General features: G+C 34.4%; 1 protein-coding gene across 1 annotated transcript in view; it reads right to left on the bottom strand.

The window, feature by feature from the left end:
• Nucleotides 1-22,273, bottom strand: part of LOC150092447 (uncharacterized) — a 39,554-nt gene extending 17,281 nt beyond the window's left edge. The window contains exon 1 of the mRNA XM_090415069.1: nt 21,921-22,273. Coding sequence (XP_090271195.1) covers nt 21,921-21,960 — 40 coding nt within the window. The 5' untranslated portion in view covers nt 21,961-22,273. The remainder of the gene's footprint in view (nt 1-21,920) is intronic.
• Between the last annotated feature and the right edge of the window lie 497 nt (nt 22,274-22,770).

Genomic DNA, 22,770 nt, shown 5'->3' with positions numbered 1-22,770 from the left:
TAGCACATTAGAAATACGGTTCTCAACATTGTCAGCAATTATAATAGTCTATTTTTACTTCTCTTTTCTCTTATCATCATCATCATCATCATCATCTTTGCATCTCTTTTCTCTTATCATCATCATCATCTTTGCATTTTGGGTTATTCGGAATTCTTTATGACTCTAGATAACGTCTCTTTGTACTCTATAGATTAATGATAACGTAGGTTGTTATTAGGTGGAAATCCTTAACGGCAATTGTCGGAAGTCAAGGTCGACTTCAGCCGGATGTATGGAAAATCCCAGCGAGAGTTTCGTCCTCACTTTGATGACCTCTATATGCCTTTGGGACATTAGAATCGGTGAGCACAGCGGAACAACGCTTAATATCTCCGCGGTGGCTCCGAGAATGCGAAAGAGATAATAGAAGGAATGCCATTACAGAGGAAATAAAAGTGGTCTCTTTGCAATATAATATACATTTCTTTCTTTGTTCTTTTTAAAATATGAAATTAGTTCCGCTTCTTTTTTTATACCATTATCAGTAGGCCATGCATTGAAGCAGTTGTGATTTAATCTCTTGCTAAACGAAAGATTTTGGTCAATCTTTGCATAAGTGCTGTGTATCTAACCAAACTACCGTGCGTCATGACCTACAAATCTAACCTTTTGTGCACCTGTAATTTCATTTCGAATCTGGAATCCTGCTTAGGAATTTCACACAAAAGGACTTTTTCGGGGAACGCCTTTTGTAGTTCACACGTTAACTGCATGTGACCTGAAAGAAGTCATGTGGAATAACCTATATTTGTTCTCCGGGGATTTCCACCCATTCAAAAAAAAAAAAAAAAAGTGTGGAGAGAGAAAGATGGATATGTTATATGTAACATTATTACGTTTTCATACATAAAACTATGTAATATTACAAGTTGCTCATATAGTGTTAATACAGCATATTTACAAACTTACTTGGGATTAAAAATTGATAGTAACTACTCTGAAACCTTTAGTCTCGACTCAGAATAAAGTTATTAAAATCTTAACTAGAAACAAATATAAGGATACTGTAATGTGTAATAAATACACCATACTAAACATACTACCCGTTAGACATTTATACGTCTATAAGATATTATTATTCATAAAAAACGACAACGAATAGGTAAATATCAAACAAGATACTTTCCTTAGTAGACGTAAAGGCCTAAAATATTTAGTTCCAAAAGCAAATAAAGAAGCAGCAGACAAACATTTTACTTATTTAACGCCAAAAGTATTCAACACACTACCTCTAACGATAAGAAATGAAACTAACACAAACAAATACAAAACTCGAATCAAATAACATTTATTTAACCACGGAAACGAGGAAGCTCTGTTCAAAATAATTGTATAAATGATTGGTTTTTAGCGTATTTGTATTCAAAGATTCAGTCTCAAATTTAAATGCTATTTTAACTGCTTTGTTTTATTTTGTTCCCAATTAATTGTTATGCAACTTTCTCTGTACATATTAGTATGTCTCCTGCGATTTTATTATGTAATTATATTATAATAATATGTATATTATATGAATGTACATGTGTATATAATGAAAATGCATTTACATAAATTTTTGTAACTTTATGCATATCGTAACCTGGATGAGCTGTTGCTCTTAGGTTACACATATTTTTCAACATTTTGTACTATTATAGGAAGCTTACAAATAAACAATATATATATAAATGAAGAGAATACAACCTGCTATTGTAGTTAGGTTTTGATACACGATTAAAATTATATATATGGTTTAATCCTTTATCCAAGTGTAAGCAAACAAAGTTTGCGCCTGAAGTAACTTCAGGACTAAGGCAACTCGTGGCAAAGGTGGACTGACTTCACATCACTTGCCTTAGTATCTCATAATGCAAAGCACACCTCCTTACGAACATGTATAATGCTATGCAGTGCCGTAACGGGGTTATGGCGAAAGAGGCGCCCGCCATGGGCGCAACTAGGTTTGGGGCGCAAAACGTAAAAAATAAAAATAAATAAATAGATATAAAAGTCCGCTATTTTATATTGTATTTTTAAATTTCGGCAATACGACGCTTTAGACGCACAAATTCTGCAACACACTGCAGCTCATTTTGATGGGGTTAATAGTAAGTATTTAACATATTGCATTTAGTAAAATTTAACTTATTTACATTTTTCAAAATGTTTGTCATTTTTGGGTAGGGGCGCAAGTTAGACACTTGCCACAGGCGCTTCATACCCTCCTTACTGTACTGATGCTATGCATTATGAGAAGGGTCACTACCCAGGCCGGTTTCGACCTTTATTGAGGTCTCTCCCCAGTCCAGAAAAGACTTCAGACGCAAACTTTGTTTGCTTGCACTTGAATAAAGGATTAAACCAAATATATAATTGGTAACATTGCCAAGCGAAAAAATTTCCAGCATCTTTCTCTAATTCTAATATTATTAATAATACAATTTCTAATATTATTAGAAATTGTATTATTATTATTTTATTATTAGTTAAAGTTAGTATTATTTTATAGGCGTTTTGAAAAGAAGCAGAATAAGCCAACATCAATTATCGCTAGGATATTGGCTATCCTAGCGTTAATTATTAGCAGCTGAATTTATTCAACTCTTCAAATCAGTGCTTCAAAGCTAGGGCTTATGTTGTATCACGTTTTTTAGACTCCTTGTTCTGATGTCACTTATTTCCTAATGGCGTTTATGCTACAGGGGGGAACTGCTCACATCCAGTCTGCTTTTAAGAAAGATTTCTATTATCAAATTACTATCCCATTGTTTTTGCTTCAACTATTTTTCAAACAATGAAAAAAAAAAATGAACAGCTATAATTTAGACTACTTATATACTTTCTTGGGTAAGTTAACGTAAGAAACAAAACCCAAGTCTCCAAGAATTGTTCTCCTAAGTATTTTGTTAATTACTAAGGTATTATTTGTGAATAAATTATAAATGAATATTAAAAACTATGAATCATGCTTTCATTGACGGGGAGAGGAGTATGATTAACATTTTCCCCCCGAATTCAAGATACGTCAACATTGTAAAGAGTATCCAGTTATGTATTTCATGGTGAACTATGTAGAGAGAGAAAAAACTAGACCGCCACTACTTAAGACAACACAAGATTGTATATTTACAGTGGCGGTTAGGTCGGAATTCTTTAAAGATAATTTTTTCAATCTGGATTATGTCACAAATATACGAGTCAAGTCTTTAGACAGAGAGCATTTAACGACTGAGTGGCCCACCCACTGCTGGTCTTCCAAGAATAATTTACTTTTTATGCAGCGGGTGCCTGATTGCCACTGGACTTTATGACTTGGCCACTTAACCTCTTGAGCTGTAAATGAAACGCTAACCAAAAAAGGAACATAGTAACGCTGCATTCTATAGAAATCCCTCTTTGCTTACGTTTCCAGGAAATTTCAGATAAAACTTCTTTCAGATACTATAAACAAAAAGAGAATTATTTAACTTAAGACATTATTTGATGTTTCTTTAAGCTATTAGCTACAGCAGTTCCATCAATTCTTGGTATGCGTAGTATAATGTATGAAAGTGTACTGGGCTACCAACAATCCCACCGTAAACATTTCTTTCTCAGATAGACGTTTTTTAAAAACGGAGATAAAATAATTATCACCCAATTATTAGATTTAATAGAAATTTCTCTTGCAAATAAAGTTTAGATTAAGATTATCCTTAATGCCACATTAAACTAATATTTTTTTTTTAAAGTCGCATTAAATCCTACAGTATTACAGGGAACGGGATTGACGGTTCTAGTTGAGCACACCCCAGATATGTTGCCGTAATAACCATGAGGGCTAATAGCGAGGTATTCAATGAAGTAAATGTCAAACATTGATGGGTGATCGTCGTCCATGCATAGAGGGGAACCTCAAAGAGGAAAGGGATTAGCCCATTAATTCCAAGTACTTCCAAGGAAGTTCTAATGATAGGCCACCAATTGTCCAAGAAAACAAGGGGGGTGACCTGGCGGAACAGAAGCACAGCTGATGGAACATTACCGGATGTGGCATGCTTGAGCAGAGTTATTCACGAAGTTCGGCACGTGTTCGTAATGACCGACTAACCCCATGCTGGAATCTGGCTAAACTCGAGAATAAACAGGACAAAACATCTTTTCTTATTTCAATAAAAAGGATTCTGGTTTTCTCATCTCAAGAATCGTGTAAGTCATTTCTTATGCTTGTGACATCTTTGCAAGTACTGCGAAAGACCTTTAACCCTTCCAAAGTAGCCGCACCAGTCGCTAAATCAGAACAGCGCGTTGCGAATGAAATTAGTAACCTTCCAGCATGTTCCATGATTGCCTTGGCCCAATTGAAACATCCATGGAGACCTACCAGTGGAGATAAGTAGACAAGATTTCCGCGTAGAAGCTTGCTAATGAAGGGATGTCCCTCACAAATCTTTTATTAGCTTCTTTGATCTAAAACCGTAAATATTATGGATATCAACTTCCTTCATAAACTGAAGCGTTCTACGATATTTGCTGTTAAGATGAAGTGAAACAGACTGCTCGAATACAGAGCTTATTAATCTTGACATGCTGTTTTTAATCACTAAGCTAATCTTTGTGTATTTTTCAGAATGTACAGAAACTTTGATAATAATAAAAAAGGCTGCCAAAAGTATGGAATTTTATGTCGATTTGGGTTGCTTTGTGTTGACATCTGCAGTAAGCAATAATTTCATCCGATAATCTACAAAAGTATACTTGAAATTTTTGAATGACAAGTTTGTTAAGCATTTATAATGTTTTTTTCTTTTTTTTTAGAAAAAGCAGCGCAAAACTTTGATAATAATAAAAAAGGCTGCCAAAAGTATGGAATTTTATGTCGATTTGGGTTGCTTTGTGTTGACATCTGCAGTAAGCAATAATTTCATCCGATAATCTACAAAAGTATACTTGAAATTTTTGAATGACAAGTTTGTTAAGCATTTATAATGTTTTTTTCTTTTTTTTTAGAAAAAGCAGCGCAAAACTTTGATAATAATAAAAAAGGCTGCCAAAAGTATGGAATTTTATGTCGATTTGGGTTGCTTTGTGTTGACATCTGCAGTAAGCAATAATTTCATCCGATAATCTACAAAAGTATACTTGAAATTTTTGAATGACAAGGTTGTTAAGCATTTATAATGTTTTTAGTAACTAAACAGTAAATTTAGCTTTAAAAGTGCACTTTTAGCATTATTCAATAAATTACTGCCCATTTAAACTTTAAAATTTACGGTATTTTTAATACGAACAAGTACTTAACTTCATTTATACTGTTCCGAGCCTCTATCATTGAAACATTTTCTATTTTAAGATTGACAGAATCAAAAGAACGAGCTAATAACCCAACCGGTGCTGATTTACTTACATACAAATAGGGAAGTATACGAAAACGCATTGCTCAAACATAAGGTCGATGTCTAGAGCTTCGTTTGACGTTGTCTCAATGCCAAACTAAACTTTATTGCTACCCTCAAGCTCAAACTTGAAATTTTATTAAAAATGAGTGTCCAGTAAGAGACAGTGCGTTTTTAAGTGCAAATTTTCCAATTTGCACTTAAAAACGAAACAAAATGATTCACTACTGATTTTGTGACGTTGGCCGCCACAAAGTCAATAGTTTGGACTGCCCTATATAATAATTCCCAATCCTCCCAATGTTTGCATAAATACTAAATATGTTTTAATATGCTTCGCATGTCATATGTATTGGTATCAGTAGCACGCGATGCTTATATTTTAATCGATTTTTCTGTTTAACCGATAGTATGCTGTTATTGTAAGAATGTATGATCCTAGACGTAGTCAATAATATTTCAAAATCTTTACTCGTAGTGTACAATCAGTATTTTTTTTTTTTATTAACGTTTGGTACCTTTGGATTGAAACACATATACTTCATCTATAAAGCCGTACTACCTCCAAATATCTCTTTAATGTATTTAATGTTTAAAATGAAATTCTGTTGTTGGCGCTGCAATAGTTATACTCTTGTTATGTTCAGTTGCCATTTCTTTACTTGCTTTCCCACTGCTTTTACGGAACTAATAATTTCTCGTTCAGTATGCACCTGCGATGAATGCTGAATAGTTTCCTGTATAATTTTCAATGAAATATCTTGGCAATAAAAAAGTAACTTAATTTTATGAGGAACATAATACTATTCATCTAACTTTTTTTTTAATAATACAGATTCCATTTATCATTTATAACAAATGACCCTAGTTGCCTGGGTGGCAATGCGTCTCTTGCTTAGCCCCCATTGTCTCAGCTGATTTGGATATAATAATAATCAATATCAACAGCATCTTCTGCGACTTTCAGATTCAAAATAAGAACACGAACGCCACCATTAATGTAGGTCATGGTCTCCACATCAAGTGCCAAAATACAAATCAGCATTCTTCGATTACGAATTTATTTCAATTTTCGCTCCAATATGTTGCTGTTATGAAGGCAACATATTCGTTTGAAAAGACGATGCAAAACGGATTGCATTTCTATTTTTCTAAACAGTGCATGTGTAGTAGTTTCTGAAGTGTTGGGACTTCTCAGAATGTGAGGTAAGCGCGCGCGCGCACGCACACACTGAAAAAGTACCTATGATGAATCATCGTCAATGCACTGGAAATTGATGCATTCACTTTGATTATTACAGGAACACCACCAGGTGTCGTGACGATCTCATCAAAGGCTAATATCTTTATAGTAGGAATTCCCCGAAACAATTTGGCCCCAGAATCCGGAAGCAAGTGTGAGACCAATTAAGAGGTTTTTCTGACATCTCACTGAAGTTGAGTTCACGCAGTTCGATACCTTGAGCTAATCCATACCACGTATGTAGGTGGCATCTGGGGTACTACGTATATCACAGCTGGAAACGTCCTTGGCCACCCCCCAGGGGTGTCCCTGACCTAGCATCTCTTCAGGAAGTCTCTTATAACGGGACACATAACGATGGAGGGTCAATGCTCGGGAACCAACAACTAGTGGCAAGGTCACATGTTAATGCAGGTAACGAGATTTTCAGACCGCTGAAGTCAGTGACCTCACGGTGGTTAGATATTTCTGGCCAGGCGCTTCCTTTCGACCCTTTCGCCAACTGCGCATTTGTGGATGACGACAGACAATTGGGAGAGAGAGAAGAATGTAAGTGAAAGTTAGGAATTAACCATATTCATCACTAGATGATGGTCAAATGAAATAACTTACCCTTTTCCAGGAAAGTCTTTATCAAGTGTTATTATGACACACACACACACACACACACACACACACTAAAAAAGCTTCAAGTGATATTAATGACTAGCTATCATTGGTTCTAATTCGACTTTTCAGCTGCTGCTAATTGAATGCACGTGTTCACTTGAAAAGAATAACAGAGGAAGATTTGTTTACTCAGCTTTAGCAATTCAAGAGTACGGAAAAAACCCGAATTTGAAGTAGAATAACATTCTACGCTTTTCACTGAAGATTCTGTGTTGTTTGTGTGCTTACGTGAGAAGGATAAGTGGGTTTCATTAAGCGCTACACGAAGAGACCTTGGCCAAGCTAACCTCCTACAACGCTAGAATTTTAAAATGCTAAACCAAGGATGTCGCATCACGAGCCAATCTTTCAAAACATTGTTTTACAGTCCCTCCCCTTTCATTTATATACAAGAAATGCTTAACAAAGGGCAGTATTGCAGATCACTGAACATCATTCGCGCATCGTATGGTTGGCTGCTTCTACTTTGCCTAGAGGAACGAGGGGGGAGGTGGGGGAGAGACAATAAATGATTTCCTGGCGCGAAACATTTTATATCAACACTAGGTCTTAACGTCTAGATTAACGAGATAACAGTCACACTCTACCTAATACTCAACATGACTTCTTACCTTCACTGTGGCGTTTTATTAATTCCTATTTACTTACTGATAATTGTTCAATTAGCACTGAAGAAGCTGATAGAGAAATGGGTCGCCATGCATTATAACACCACGTAATTCTTGAAAATCCGTGTACCGAATTACCTAATTTCGTTTTATAATTGCTTTTTTACTTCTGAAGCGCAGAATTGCATTTTTCAATTTACGGTATGTTGAATGTACACAATAAAATAGAGAGAGAACAAAATTATATAATAAACATTACCGTCACTTAGCTTAAAGCTATGCCAATTAAAAGTAATTATATATGTTGAATGTACACAAAAAGAGAGAAAAAAAACAAAATTAAATAATAAACATTACCGTCTCTTAGCTTAAAGTTATGCCAATTAAAAATAATTATAGTAATTTATAATATTCAATGCCGCTATGCTTATTAGCAAATGTTTTTCGCAGACGACACACAATTTTTTTGGAAATAGCTTTTGAAGTGCCCCCTGTGATCGATAACTGGTATTAATAACTTGGTCTATATTAAATGTTGTAAATATTAATTAACTGATATTCGGTTATTATTATTATTATTATTCCTGATACCTCCAAGGAGTCCGAAGACTCATCGCGGGAGGACATCTTCAACTGTCTCTACACCTTACCTCTACTACGAATCAACGCCATCTACCGCCCACCTCCAACACCACCACAACTAGTAATTTTTGTCTGTAAATTGCGTGATTAATTATTATGAATTAATTTTACCACATAATCTTCAAAATACTTTTTGGTACTACCATTATTAAAGTCATTAAAATATTCTTAGAAAGGGTTAGTTACCATGAGCTTTTTTACAGATCATACACCTTCAACTAAAAATGTTATAAATGTGACAAACTTCAAAACTTTTTGTCATATGCTTTATTGATTTCTAAGCCAATAAATTGTGAATTAATATACTAATTAATATGCTTTCCTAAACATTCTTTATGATTTTTATAATGATTATTTTTATTTATCGACAGGATGACTTATAAAAAAAAAACAGTGTTTATTATAGTCTTACTAACATTTCTTTAGCATCTTCAGATATTACACCTACACAAAAATTAAACACACACGTAGCTTAGGTTTAACACTTCAGTTTAATGGATATTTTATGGATAAGTGGTGTGACAACATGTAGATCTGAAAATAAAAATATTCACGCCCAGCATCGCTTCAAAAAAGAATTTATTAACATCAACCACTATGGTGTCCATTCTTTTCTTTTTTTAGCAACAAAAAACACGAAAGTAGAGCAGAAACAAAAATTAAGTAATGGGCCACCATAAGTAAACTATCAATGACGTAATTTCAGTATTACTCCCTTTAGACTCCACAGTGCTATTGAAAGTAAAATCCCCAACGCGGATAGCAAATGATTTATGAGTAGACTAACGTGATCCAAATATAAAAATAGGCCAAACCCATTTATCTCAGCTCTTCAGCTTAAGAAATCAATGCAATTACAGATCTAAAAGAATAGTAATAATAAATTTATAGCTGTCAGGATACAAATTACAATTATGTAATTAGATACTAAACCATCCAAGCATAAAAATTCGATCTCTTCTGATGATTGATCTGCTTTTAAAATCATATATAGGAATTCCACTAATATTCACCCAAATTTGCGAACGCCCTGTTTACTAAAGTTAATCAGTGATAACACGAACTTTATGAGGAAATGAAGTTACATTCCTCATCATGTATGCATTTATGGACCCAAACAGGCTACCATACTCAGTTTCATAGTTGATAGACCAGATATTCCCTTGCAACAAACAAGCAAAGCTAGCTTCAACCCTTTAATTCAAAACCAGTAAATCACCTTCTTTATATATGTATTTTTAAAAAAGGGTAGATTTCAAAAATAAAGTTCAAAACCTTATTGAGGACGGTGACTCGATCGTTTCAACGCTGTTCCACTACTTAAAAATAAAATAAAATTCAATAAATGCTGTATTGTAATCGTGTATATGATTTGCGTTGTCAGAGAATGCCAATAAACAGGGGTATATTACAACAGTAATAATCACGAAGAACTTCAGGCAGCCTTGCAGTTTCCTGACCATGGAATTCGATTGCAAAGAACATTCTGGAAATGGCTCATAATGATATCTAATAACTGCAATAGGGCGATAAAAACGGAAAGGGATGGATATCAAAGTCTACCATTTCCTTAGTTGTTTTGTTAAGGAAGGATGTACCTCGATCAGATAACGCAGCTAGACAGACAAAGAGACCTTCACGTATACAATTAATTGCAATCTCATCCGTGCAGGGGATCTTTCGGTGAATTTTTTTTTTTAGTTATTGGTGGTGGCACGCCACGTTCACTGTGAATCATTATTCCCATGATGTGTGTGTTTACTCAGAATGGCATTACAAATATATGATGCAATGCAAGCAACGTTATTTCAGCTAGAATCAAATAATAGACACCAAGACAGTTTTTAGAATATCGTGAATATTTACGAATTATAAAAATGCATAAAGAAATAAATGAAATTGTTGAAGAGATTGCAATTTATTATTATTAATAATATAAGTGCTGAAATAATTGAACAAAACTAAATGTAATCAAATTCACATATGTAATCTATGTAATATTTCATCATCATCAAATTCTGACATTTATCCTCAAGGGGTGTACAGGATATGATAGAACTACATGAACAATTACATCATTAATAATTTCGTAGCTACAATTTTCCTTCAAAGCAATCTGTTACCTGGCAAGGTTCCAGCATTGTCAGATGTTATATTTCTATCTTCTAAAGGCATTTTTTACCGTATCAATCCAACTATATCTTGGTCTTGCTCTTAGTCTTTTTCCTGCCAACCTGGCAAAGAACAATTGTTTTGCTAATCATTCCACTCCCATTCTGTTTAAGTGATTATACCAGCCCAGATTAGCTCTACTAACACACTCTTGGATGCTAACAATGTCAAGTTCATTCCTAATATCCTCATTTTTAATATGATATTGCCACTGATGGTATCTCTAACCCAGCTCTCAGATCCATAAGCTAAAATTGTTTTCAATACTGTCTTGTATATAGCTAATTTAGTGTTCCGACTAATTTCTCTCTCATTCCATATGAATTTATTCAATTGACTTACTACCATACCAGCTTTGTTGATTCTGTTATCTATTTCCATATTTAATTTACCATCTTCACTAAAAATCGTGCCTAAGTAGCTGAAATGTTTTACTTGTTCTATAGATTCTCCATTCACAATGCAGTTCATATTTCTGCCTCTTTTCATTGTCTTTGTCTTGTTATTGCGGACCTTCATACCATATCTATCACAACAATTATTCAATTTAGTCAGGGAATATTGCAGACTTGTAGCAGATTTATTTAGAAGTATAACATCATCCGCATAAAGCAAAGAGCTGACATTAACATCTCCAATTTTCATATCAGGTTTAATACCACTTTCCTTCATAATGTGATCCATATAGATAATGAATAACAGAGGGGATAATGTACATCCTTGTCTCACACCAGATTTAACATTAAACCATCTTCCTGTACTTCCTTCAATTCTAACTGCTGACTTACAACTCAAATAAAGACTAAGTATTGCTTGATATAATGCCCCATCGACACCATATAACTGCAGTGTTTTGAATAGCTTTTCTCCTGGCACCTTGTCATATGCATTTTCCACATCTACAAAACTTAAATACAGATCTTTGTTATATTCCCGTGATTTTTCAACTATTTGTCGTAAAGTGAAGATCTAATCCTGACAGCCTCCATTTGGCCTGAATCTAGCTTGCGCTTCCCCAAGCTTCTCTTCTCAACTGTTTCTCAAGTATACTTGCATATATCTTACCAGGAACACTCAGTAGGGAAATACCTCTGTAATTCTCACATTCAGTTTAATTTCCCTTTTTATATATGGGTACTATGAGAGCTCTACTCCACTCATCGGGAATTCGTCCCTCTGTCCAGGCTTTCTGAACTATGCAGTGCAGCCACTGTAAGACTTTTATATCTCCATATCTGATCATTTCTGGTCGAATATCATCTACTCCTGCTGCCTATCCATTTCAGACTTTTGATGGCTCTTCTACTTCAAGTATGGATATGTATTCCTGACTGCATGCCTGTTCAGTTTCTTTTACCACTCTGCTGTCATCACTGCTTGTTTCATTCATCAGTTTTTCAAAGTAATTACTCCGTACTTCAAGGATATCTTTTTCTCCAGTTTTCATGTCACCTTTATCATCTCTAATTCTTTTTACAGCTTTCTTTCCTCCATTTCTAAGCTTCTTCAACAACCTCCTGAATATCTTACCACTTCTGGCAAGAACATAGAAAATAAATATTTTCTATGTTCTTGCCAAAGTCCTCCCATGACTTTTGTTTAGCTAGGTTTACACAGTGTTTATATTATATGTTTATATGTAATATTTCTAAACTATAAATGAATGTTGTTGATCAATAAAATAAAGATGGAAGAAATGATGCGATATATCTCCTTTACTCTCTGAAGATCGAAATTCTATTCTCGTAACGCAAGGATATTTTTTTCGTTCGTTCAATTAGTGAGTTAGCCTAGCTCATATGAAGAAAGAATTATTTTTTTTCGGAAAATTAGGTCTTTTCTGTCGCAAAACATTCAAACCAACAAGATAACACTCAGTTAATAAACAAAGATAAGCATGTGGATTGGCTTGTGTGTACACTTGTCTTTAGAAATAAGCACTAGGGTTCCAGGGAGCTGACGTAATAATAATACTTTCTTTCACCTTACGTAAATGGTAACTTATTTAATCCCAAATAAAACATTGCATAGAGGAAACGACATTCCAGGTTCCGATTAGCTATATTTATCCCATGATCCTCCGCAGCCCAGGCAGTAATGACGAAAGGTGAGTTAGCCGGTCTCATGCGGAGGTAGGGGTTTTCTCGTCCTCCAGAACACACTTGGATTACATTAATGAATACGTCCCAACCATATGCAGGTCCCGGCCCGGTTAAAACGGGGGATTGAGAAAATCAATGGTGAAATACCCTTGCTTTTCCCAATGTAAAAAATCTCACCATGAACACTTTGTGGGCAATGCCCATAAAGTCACATAGGGTCGGAAACTACTGAAGGGAAAAACCACCACCACTATCCCATGATCAGATATACACTACATGGAAAGAAGTCAATGGATACCCCTATGGGCAAGGTGCATAGTGCCATGCAACGAGTTATGTTTGTAGGTGATATAAATTGGAGGAATACGATGCTCCCAAGTCGATGCACGTGTGTTCGGGTGAAATTGCTGCGAGGAAGGAGCTGATGGAGTTTAAAAGAGGTGTTGTGATAGGCTGCCATGTTGCAGGCTTATTTGTTCGGCAATTGTTGACAAATTGGACCATCCCAGGTCAACAATCAGTGATAGCATACTAAGATGGAAACAGGGAGTCAACTGCAAGTTGTTACTCTCACCGAACATGATCGTAAGACGCTACGAAGGATAATATGTAAAAATCGCCATTCATCAGCCGACATGTTGAGTGCGGAGTTGGACACTGAGTGGAACACGTATCTGAACAAACACATTTAGAACCAAGGCTCTCATTATTGGTTTCCATGGTAGGATTGCAATATGCAAGCGCCACATTACCCGAATTAACGTGTAGCGTCGTTTTTAGTGGTGCAAAGAGCGTGCACAGTGGGACGAGGAAACTTAGAAAGTTGTGTTATGAAGTGTTATGTCAATTTTAACAAGACAATTCACCGTGTCACTGCTGTATCTGCGTGGTTTGCGAATATGACCGTCACCGCACTTGACCATCCTCCAGAGAGCCCTGATCTCAACTATACGGAACATCTGTGGGATAAACTGTTGCGTCGAGTGAGGTCAAAGTACGTCCACCCCACAACAGTCCAGGAACATTAGTCCAGGATTAATGCACCTAATGCGTTCTTTAAAACAGGCGCATTAATCGAAAACGCACTAATCGAATATAATAACCTATGGGGAAAAGTATAATTCGTTCCTCAGATTTTTTTTTGACCCTTAATTTTTTTATAAACGAATTAGGGTATGTCTTAGGGCCTAGTTAAAGGAAAACCATTAAGCTGAAAGATAATAGATAATAAAACATATTCAGAATATAAATTTATTATTCTGCTTCTTAAAGAATTGAGCTAAAGTAGCTTGGCGAATTCTGTTTCTTTTTTTCATACAACTGACGGTACGGCCCTATTGCCTCTTCTGCAAATTCTACTGCTTCTCTCTTCACCAGGGTCAGCCTCGAAGCATTGCTGCTTAAAAACTTCGATTCTACGAAAACTATTTTCAGATTGTTTTTGTGAAACCTCTTTGGGCTTGTCAGTGATTATTTTCTTCATATTCTTCAGGATCTTCCCGTTGTGCATCTAAATTTAGCAGGTCGGAATCACTCAACTTCTCAGAAGATTTAATTAACTTAGATTCATTTGAAAAGCCTCTAAAATCATTTGCACAATGTGGAAGAATGTGCTTCCAAACGGCTCGCATATTGCTAGCAGTAATTTCATTCGACTTTGTGATATTATAATCAGGATTAACCTGATTATAAAATTTTTCTGATTTGGCAGAAAACTCTTGGAAGGCATTCGCATCCAAAAAAGGCCGATTTTATTGACATTAAATATTTGTTGGTCCCAATAGCCCTCTTCTTCCACAATTTCCTTCAAAATCTCTGGATAATTTGCGGCCATCTTTTCTGCACTTGCAGCATTAGAACTTGGTGTAGACTATTTCTCTTTTTCCAGCACTAGCGTGGAATTATTCTTCTTCCATTATTGATAGCCCTTTCTTTCATGGTTGCAAAGAGACTTAATGCTTTTGATTTATTATGGACAGTACTTAGCGGTATCCGCTTTTGGTTACAGTCTTCGATCCATGTAGAAGTCTGTCTAATTCAATCATTATAATACTTTGATTTCTAGTGGTCTGCATGCATGATGAATTTGAAGCAGCCTTACGTTTCTATTTGTATTCAGCAGCTTTGCTTAAAATGGTTCTTATAGTTGATTCACCCATTTTTGTGTTCTTTTCCTATCTTTGGTGTGGACTCGCCTTGTTCATTTTTCTTTATTATTTCAAGTTTTTATTCCAATCAGATTACTTTTCGAATCATTTTCACACTTGCGCTTTTTTGCTCGCTAATGCTTTTACTCATGATTAAATGTTTGGAAAATACGTTAAAATAAAAAAGTAAGAAAAACAATTGCACGAGATGTGATCAGTAAAATGCTATGTAAAGCAGACGACATAAATTTTGGCGGTAAATTTGGAACATAGTATACATGGAAATAGTATGCCATTAAAAATAACTTGGTAAAATATTTTAAATCGGTAACTAAATTATTTCATTCAGGTAAGTGTTTTTTAAAATAGTTAGCTATAAAAATGTATAGACAGAAAATTTTTAAAATCTGTAACATTCATTTTTAAGATGTATATAGGCGCACTAATCGAATTTAGTTATCGAAAAAAAAAATGCACTAATCGGAGGAGCATTAATTGAGGGATTACATGCCTGCAGGAATCATTAATAGATTCATTCAAGTGCATATCATATTTTTGACCTCTGTTCTACGCATGATTTAAGAAAGATTGCTGCGATTGCCAAATAATAATCGATTATAGGAAATAAATCGTATTGCTTAAAGGTGTGCAGCGTATTATACGTAACACAAATTCTTCTAACAAAAAGTTTAAAATTCCTTGAAGTTCGTTTGCAAAAATGTCAATGAAGATTCACTCACCTGAAACGTTTTAAGTCATTATAGTTATTTAGGCTTAAATATCATATGAATGCCTCAGTAACATAAATAAGTTGTCCTCATTTTGAACAGGTTGTGTCAGTCATCGCAAAAGAAAACAACCAAGTCCTATAATAAAGAACGTTTGTTAAAAATTAACAAAAAACTGGCTTGGAAAAAAAAAAGAAATGACGCTAGCCTGGCATCACCCGTGATTCACAGAAACATACTGAGAACTCTATTGAGTTCAACAGTATTAGTCAATGTTAGCTTTAGTATTGTAAAGCTAGGGTTAAAATCAGATTCATTAGAAGGGCTATTCGCATTTTTGGAAAAAGTAGGTGAAGGTATTCTGTACAGATTTAATTTTTATATTGTTTTATTTCCTCCTCATTATTTCGTATTTAGAAACAAAATGCGTAGTGTTTCAAAAATAAAAAAAAAAGTATAAAATCTTCAACGAGAGCTTTAAGTCATGGCGGCCAATTTTTGCTCCCATAGTTGTTCCAATAAATATGAAATACGAGGGTTATTTGAAAAGTTTCGTAAAAAAATAAATTAAACGCATTTCTTTAGAAAAAAATCACCTCTATTTCTTAACGTAGTCTCCATCCTACACTGGTCCAGCGCGTTTCCAATTTTTTCCTCCCATCTAAAAAGTAGGATTTGTCAAATTATGCAAAATTGTCATTGACAGCCTTGATGACATCCTCGTTCGAAGAAAATTTTTTACCACCAAGCCAAATTTGGAAAAATTGGAAGAATGAGTTTAAACGACCACGTTTAAATTCATTCATCCAAAAATAAATCGTATTTAAAGCAGGTGCAGACTCCCCATGAACTGCATCTAACTTGGCTTTGATCTGTGCAGCCATCCACTTCTTCAAATAAAAGTGTTTTATGTACGAAACTCGTTTTTCTCCATTTTAATAAAAAAATGCGAACACGGTCATTTTAAATGTTTGCCAAACGAAAAGTACGCGTCGCACGTGACTAAAATTTTGCACGGAGTCATGAAAAATATGATACGTGCGGACACTGGTATGAATGAATGGCATCGCCATCTATTAGAAATTTACCGAGCTTTTCAAACAACCCTCGTATTTCATCAGCAAAATGTTTAAAAATAAGTTTGCTTAGAATTTCATGTTTATTATTATTATAATGCAGATTTATCCAGGAAGTCAAGAACTCATTTTACTCTCTCATGTCTAAATATCTACCGATCTTCGTTAAAGATACCAAGCTATTTTGTATGTATATATATAAATATATACATATAAAATATACATATAAAATGCGACCCCATACGTAGCACAAGTCTTAGGCAACTCGTGGTAAGGTGGAATAAGCGCTGATCACTATTCTTAGTATTTACCCTTAATGCAAAACACATATCCTTGAGGAGATGTATGATGGTATGCATTAAAGGCAAGGGGACACTACCCAGACCGATTCCGACCTCTATTGAGGTCTCATTTCTATATCTACCAATCTCTTCTTAAACACATTCTTTGATCAGCTTATGGGGATAATCCTGAGTTCTACAAATAATCATCTAAGAATTTCGGGTTTCCGTTCTATATTTTGATATCGTCTTTATTTTTATATACTGTGAAGGCTGCTAAATACAGGTTTAGAATTCATGATGATTCAGCTACAGAAATCAATAAAAAATGTTTTCATTAAATGAGTGGTTAGAGCAGGAATCGTGCGAAATATAGACCAATAAATTAATTCCATAGATCGAAGGTAAGTCTGGATTCATTTGCAGGTCTACTTGTGGTACACCCTGAAAGAAGTTCTACGGGTAAACAGCTAATTATGAATAGAAACATCTGTACTTAACATTTCAATTGACGTACGTACTATTCCAGGATAAACGTGTTGTCGATGACAAGATATCTCAATGTCTCAACACGCAAATCGGTATAATGATTACTGGCTCAAACGTTTGATTAATATTTAAATGTCAGGAGGTCACCAAATCTTTCTGCGTGGGTTATGTGCGTCATCTTTCGCGTGAACATTTGTAAGCACGTATGTTGTCAGTTTCATTTTTTGGAAACGGAAGTGTGCGCGTGATGCAACAACGTAGGCCCAATACCGGTTTTTCCACGCGTTTGAATCATGTCTCAATGAGTACTACCTGTTGTGTATTTTGCCCAATTTAGGGCAGTGCGAAGGTCAAAACAACCACGATGGAAAGAATGAAAGCTATTTCAGGGATGTTTCAATTTCGAAATTTTTTTTTAAACAAAGAAATAGTCTTAAATAATGTACAATTAAATATAACTGCCTCTTTCGTTTATTATCTTTTGTTCGAATTAATGCAGTCCTGTTCTTACTGTATGTGAAGACTTTGCTATAGTAAACAATGTGGGTCAAGGTGCGCCCTCTGAAGTTTTTTCCTGCTATTTACTATCCATTGAAACAAAGAATACATCGCGAAGAATGGAGTTTCAAAATTGAGACACACTTCCACGTGTGAAAACATCTTTATTTGTTCGTTTTTGTTTTCCCGAATACCCACCAATAGTAACTCTGCTAAAAAAAAAAGCAGAGTTAACCAAACGATATAGAAAAATTACATCAAAATATTGTAATTAGTATAATTATTAAATAATTTATACTGGAGTGTGTACAAAATGAATTAAACTATTCAAAGATTGTTTTTTTGGGACCCTGCCATCTGCGTATAAGACCGGCTAAATCATCTGTAGTAAGACTGAGTTTCCTCCTATCCTAGAGGGGATTTCCATCTAGGTCTCTCCAGACACAGACAAATGTCGCGATGTCCTTGAGGCTGCACTAAATACATAAATACTATATAATTTTTTTAAACGTAAATACCAGTTATTCGCTTGGGCTAGAAGTAAATACATGTCTCTTAAAACAGCTCATAAATATTGACGAAAGCTGATTTAGTATTTCTAGCAATACCGATGGTGGACACAATAGCTCCAGAGGTAAGGCTTTAGGCACCTCCTCCATTTTTTTTTCTTTTAAAGTCGCTCAGACTGGTATGCCTCAGGTAGTGAGTCCTGGAATTGGACAGTCTCGTTACAAAAGTAGTACAAAGTTGTAACAAAAAAAAGGGGATACAGATGACTTTATGGTATTTTCTATTTTGCATATTCCAACCAACAGCCTTTTTTCACGGACACATTGTTAGTCCCTATTTTCAACAAAATACAATTCATGCTGAAATATGCCACATCTGGAACTTATCGCTTCCTTCTAAAGTCCTGAAAAATCAAACCCGCTTCATTAGATGCACAAGTAGTTTATGCCTCTATTGTTCTTCAGAAAATTCCCGTTTTTCGCAGCAACACCCAATGAACGTATCCAACGTAGCTCGCCTAGTCTAGGATAAAATTTGTGGGCGAGAAACGACACCACCCATCTGAAGTATAAAAACCACCCAATTCTATAGTTAGTAACGATTAAACCTGTTATTTAAATACCTGATCAAAAATACATTTCAAAAAAAGAATGCAGTTATCTCGGTTAAAGAGAGGTAATTGAAGTATCTGTGGTGGTTTAGTCATCAATAAGTTCACCAAAAATTTTATTTGAATTACACCCATTAATGGGTGTACTTTAAAAATGTCAATGGGGCCCCCTGAAAGAGGTCATCGGGTCTTCTTAGCTTCTTCCTCCCATTCGCATTGCGGGGTTTTGTGACATAATAGTTACGCCACTGACTCATGCGAATAACTTGTCCATAGAGTACTTTTCGAGTAATAAACACCTTATTAAACCAATTCCAACATGTGGCGTTGTACATCGTAGCATTTCAATTGACGTTTTTAATTTCAATCTGCATACCTTATACTAATAATGGAAATTTTTTTATAAATATAACTCTACGAAGGTTTGTCAGCTAGCATGTCACCTTGATTTTATGCAAGTGAAATGTTGATTTTTTTTTTAAAAATCATTATGTGGGTTGTAGGAATGTCGTTTTTTCCTTAAGAATGCTTTTTTTTTTTTTTTCATTACTGCCCGTCAAGTTCCTGTGCAGGTTATTTGATTAACGAGTTTCATATATCCCGATTGTATGAAAGGATTCATGTCGTTTCCTAGTTTTACTGGTATGCTGTTTCCACACAGTTCAACTTTCAAGGTTAAATTCGAATACAGTATGTGTAAGTGCGTTACTTATTAAGTTATTTTGTTGCTCGTAAAATTTTGACGTAAATAACGCAGTTATGATTTTATTCTTCAATGAAATATTAATAAAGATTTTATAAAAGTTTAACATATTTCTTTAGGTCTTTCAACTATAACTGATAATAATAATAAAAAAATAATAATAAAAGCTTCACAGTATCATTCTGAAACGAAACTATAAATGTCAAAGTATAATTCTCTCTTTGGGCTTTTTTTTTGGTGGAAAACAAAATATTTACAATATTTTGTAAATATTAAATAATATTACAAAATATTTACAATAAACACCTGGCGGAAAACATCTCGTAAAATTTTGACGTAAATAACGCAGTTATGATTTTATTCTTCAATGAAATATTAATAAAGATTTTATAAAAGTTTAACATATTTCTTTAGGTCTTTCAACTATAACTGATAATAATAATAAAAAAATAATAATAAAAGCTTCACAGTATCATTCTGAAACGAAACTATAAATGTCAAAGTATAATTCTCTCTTTGGGCTTTTTTTTTGGTGGAAAACAAAATATTTACAATATTTTGTAAATATTAAATAATATTACAAAATATTTACAATAAACACCTGGCGGAAAACAAAATATTTACAATATTTTGTTTTCCGCCAGGTGGTAAATTGGCGTATTGAAAACAGTTTCAAAGAAATTTTTAAAAAAATGCAGTTTTATAAATTACTAGTGAAATTAAAACGAAAACCACATTTTAATTTTGCTTAAACTGATTTGCAACGCGACATTTTTACAAATTTAGATTTCTTTAAAAAAGAAAAACCAAAACTCTTAATGAGAAGATATATCTGGCTATTTTAAATATGCTTCAAATTCCCATCTATGACGTCACACAACTAGGTTAATAAGTATCAGACATGCTCGAAGAATTGGTAATCTCTCAATAGCAACGATTCATTTTTATCCATTTCATTTCAAGCATTTCTATTATTAAATATACTCTTTATCGCATAATAATTATCTGTCATCAGATTATTATAATGATTTATATAAAATCGGAAACGATATTAGCTCTTATAAAAAATTAACCAAACGACACGTACAGATTTCTTATTTACATGTATATATTCTGTGGAAGATTTAATAAAGACAGATTTGTTTTCGCATTTCAATTTCTACTTCTTTCAATAATAATTTTCAAACTAGTTAATTTATCGATTATTATTTGGAGTGACATTATTTTCGTATTCTACAGTTTAATGTTATATTTTGGAAGGAAGATTTATTACATAAGTGTTTCAAATGCTTGCCATGAAATGACATAAAAAATGACGTAAAATTCATTCGGCAGTAATCTTTCTTCTATGAAAAAATGTATTTTATTTACACATGTGACTTTTCTCTTCTGTCATTCAATAACATTTATTTAAATTTCAAGCTTGTATTATTTTTTAATTTATATTTTGGAAATGCGTTATTTTCGTATTCTACAGTTGATATGAAGTCAAACTGGACTTATTAATGTAATTAATTATTATTATTAATTTATATTAATGATTAAGGATTATTAATATAATCTCTTTCAGTAAATTAACATTTCCTCACCCTTGAGGCTTGGTACTATACTAATTACATAAGTAAAACTCACACGCTCCTGGACTGTTTTCAATTAAATATGTTAATACCTTACAAAATTGAATATATTTTTCATTTTTGTGTCAATTTATAATTAAAGTAGGTTAGTAACTAACGGCATATACATAAAAAGATCAGAATACAATTTTCATTGAATAGGCAATAAACAATTTCAGACAATCTGTGAAAGAAGAGATGTGCCATATTATAAACAAATTAGTCAAAAGGCAAGTCTTGACAAGAATTACTCAAACAGAAATGCGTGTGTTTTTACTATTCGACTACAAAATCGGTATTTCATTGAAACGTTCGCCAAATTAAATAGGAAAAAGAAATTTAAACTAACGTTTCTCAGTGTTCTGTTATTTTTTTCTCAAGGATACTTCCAACTGATAAATCCGCTATCACAAATCACATTACCACCTACCTGCAAGCAGGCTGCACACCAACACAGCTAAGTGACACATCCCGGGCGCCAGTAGCCGAGTTTGTTCTCCAATCTTGCGTACACTTATGAATATTTCTCTGACGGTTCTCCCAAGAGTTTTACACACGCACACACACCTCTGATGCTACGGCTTCCGCGTTATGGAACACTGACTGTGCGTTCAGAGCAATGACCGTTTATAAGAAGGCCCGCCTCTGGGCCGCCCTTATGTAGCAAGGTGTCCAACGCCTGGGGCCGTGACGAACGGACTTGACATGCTCACAGCCAGGATGACGTCGAGGCAGATGTTGCGAACACCCACGGATGGGTTTGTGGAAAGGAAGGGGGGGTGCGTTGGGGGGGAGAAAACTGATGAAGAAAGTAGCCGGCTTTCCCATAGGCAGAGATTTGTGCAGCGTAGACATCCTACACGCGAGCCAACTCATAGTGTCACGTGGTAGCTCTACCAGGAGTGGAGCATTTGGGAGACGTGATAACCTGTTTTGTGGCACCTACTTTCCAAATTTTACGCAAATGTCACAAAGAAAGGACTTATTTCTTATCCGTTATTAACGATTAAGCTATAATTAACTATAATATACTTAGATTTCCACTAATCAAATGAAGTGAAGATACTTGAATACATATTCAAATATCTTCGAAAATACACATAGTGAGTGCTGCCATCTTTTGAGAAAAGATCTCTCTCCGTTATACCTAGATCTATATCACTTCTCAGCTATTTAAACTAATAACGAAACTGTCTGTTACCCTCATACCCCCCCTTTTTCTTCAGACAGCTTTAGAATCAGATATAATGAGTTTTTGCCATAGTAATAATGAGAAAAAA

Source organism: Typopeltis vanoorti, chromosome 26 (genome assembly GCF_054136105.1).
Source record: "Typopeltis vanoorti isolate ZY-2024b chromosome 26, IOZ_Tvanoo_1.0, whole genome shotgun sequence".
Classification (NCBI taxonomy): Eukaryota; Metazoa; Arthropoda; class Arachnida; order Uropygi; family Thelyphonidae; genus Typopeltis; species Typopeltis vanoorti.
This window is presented reverse-complemented; position numbering and strand designations above follow the sequence as displayed.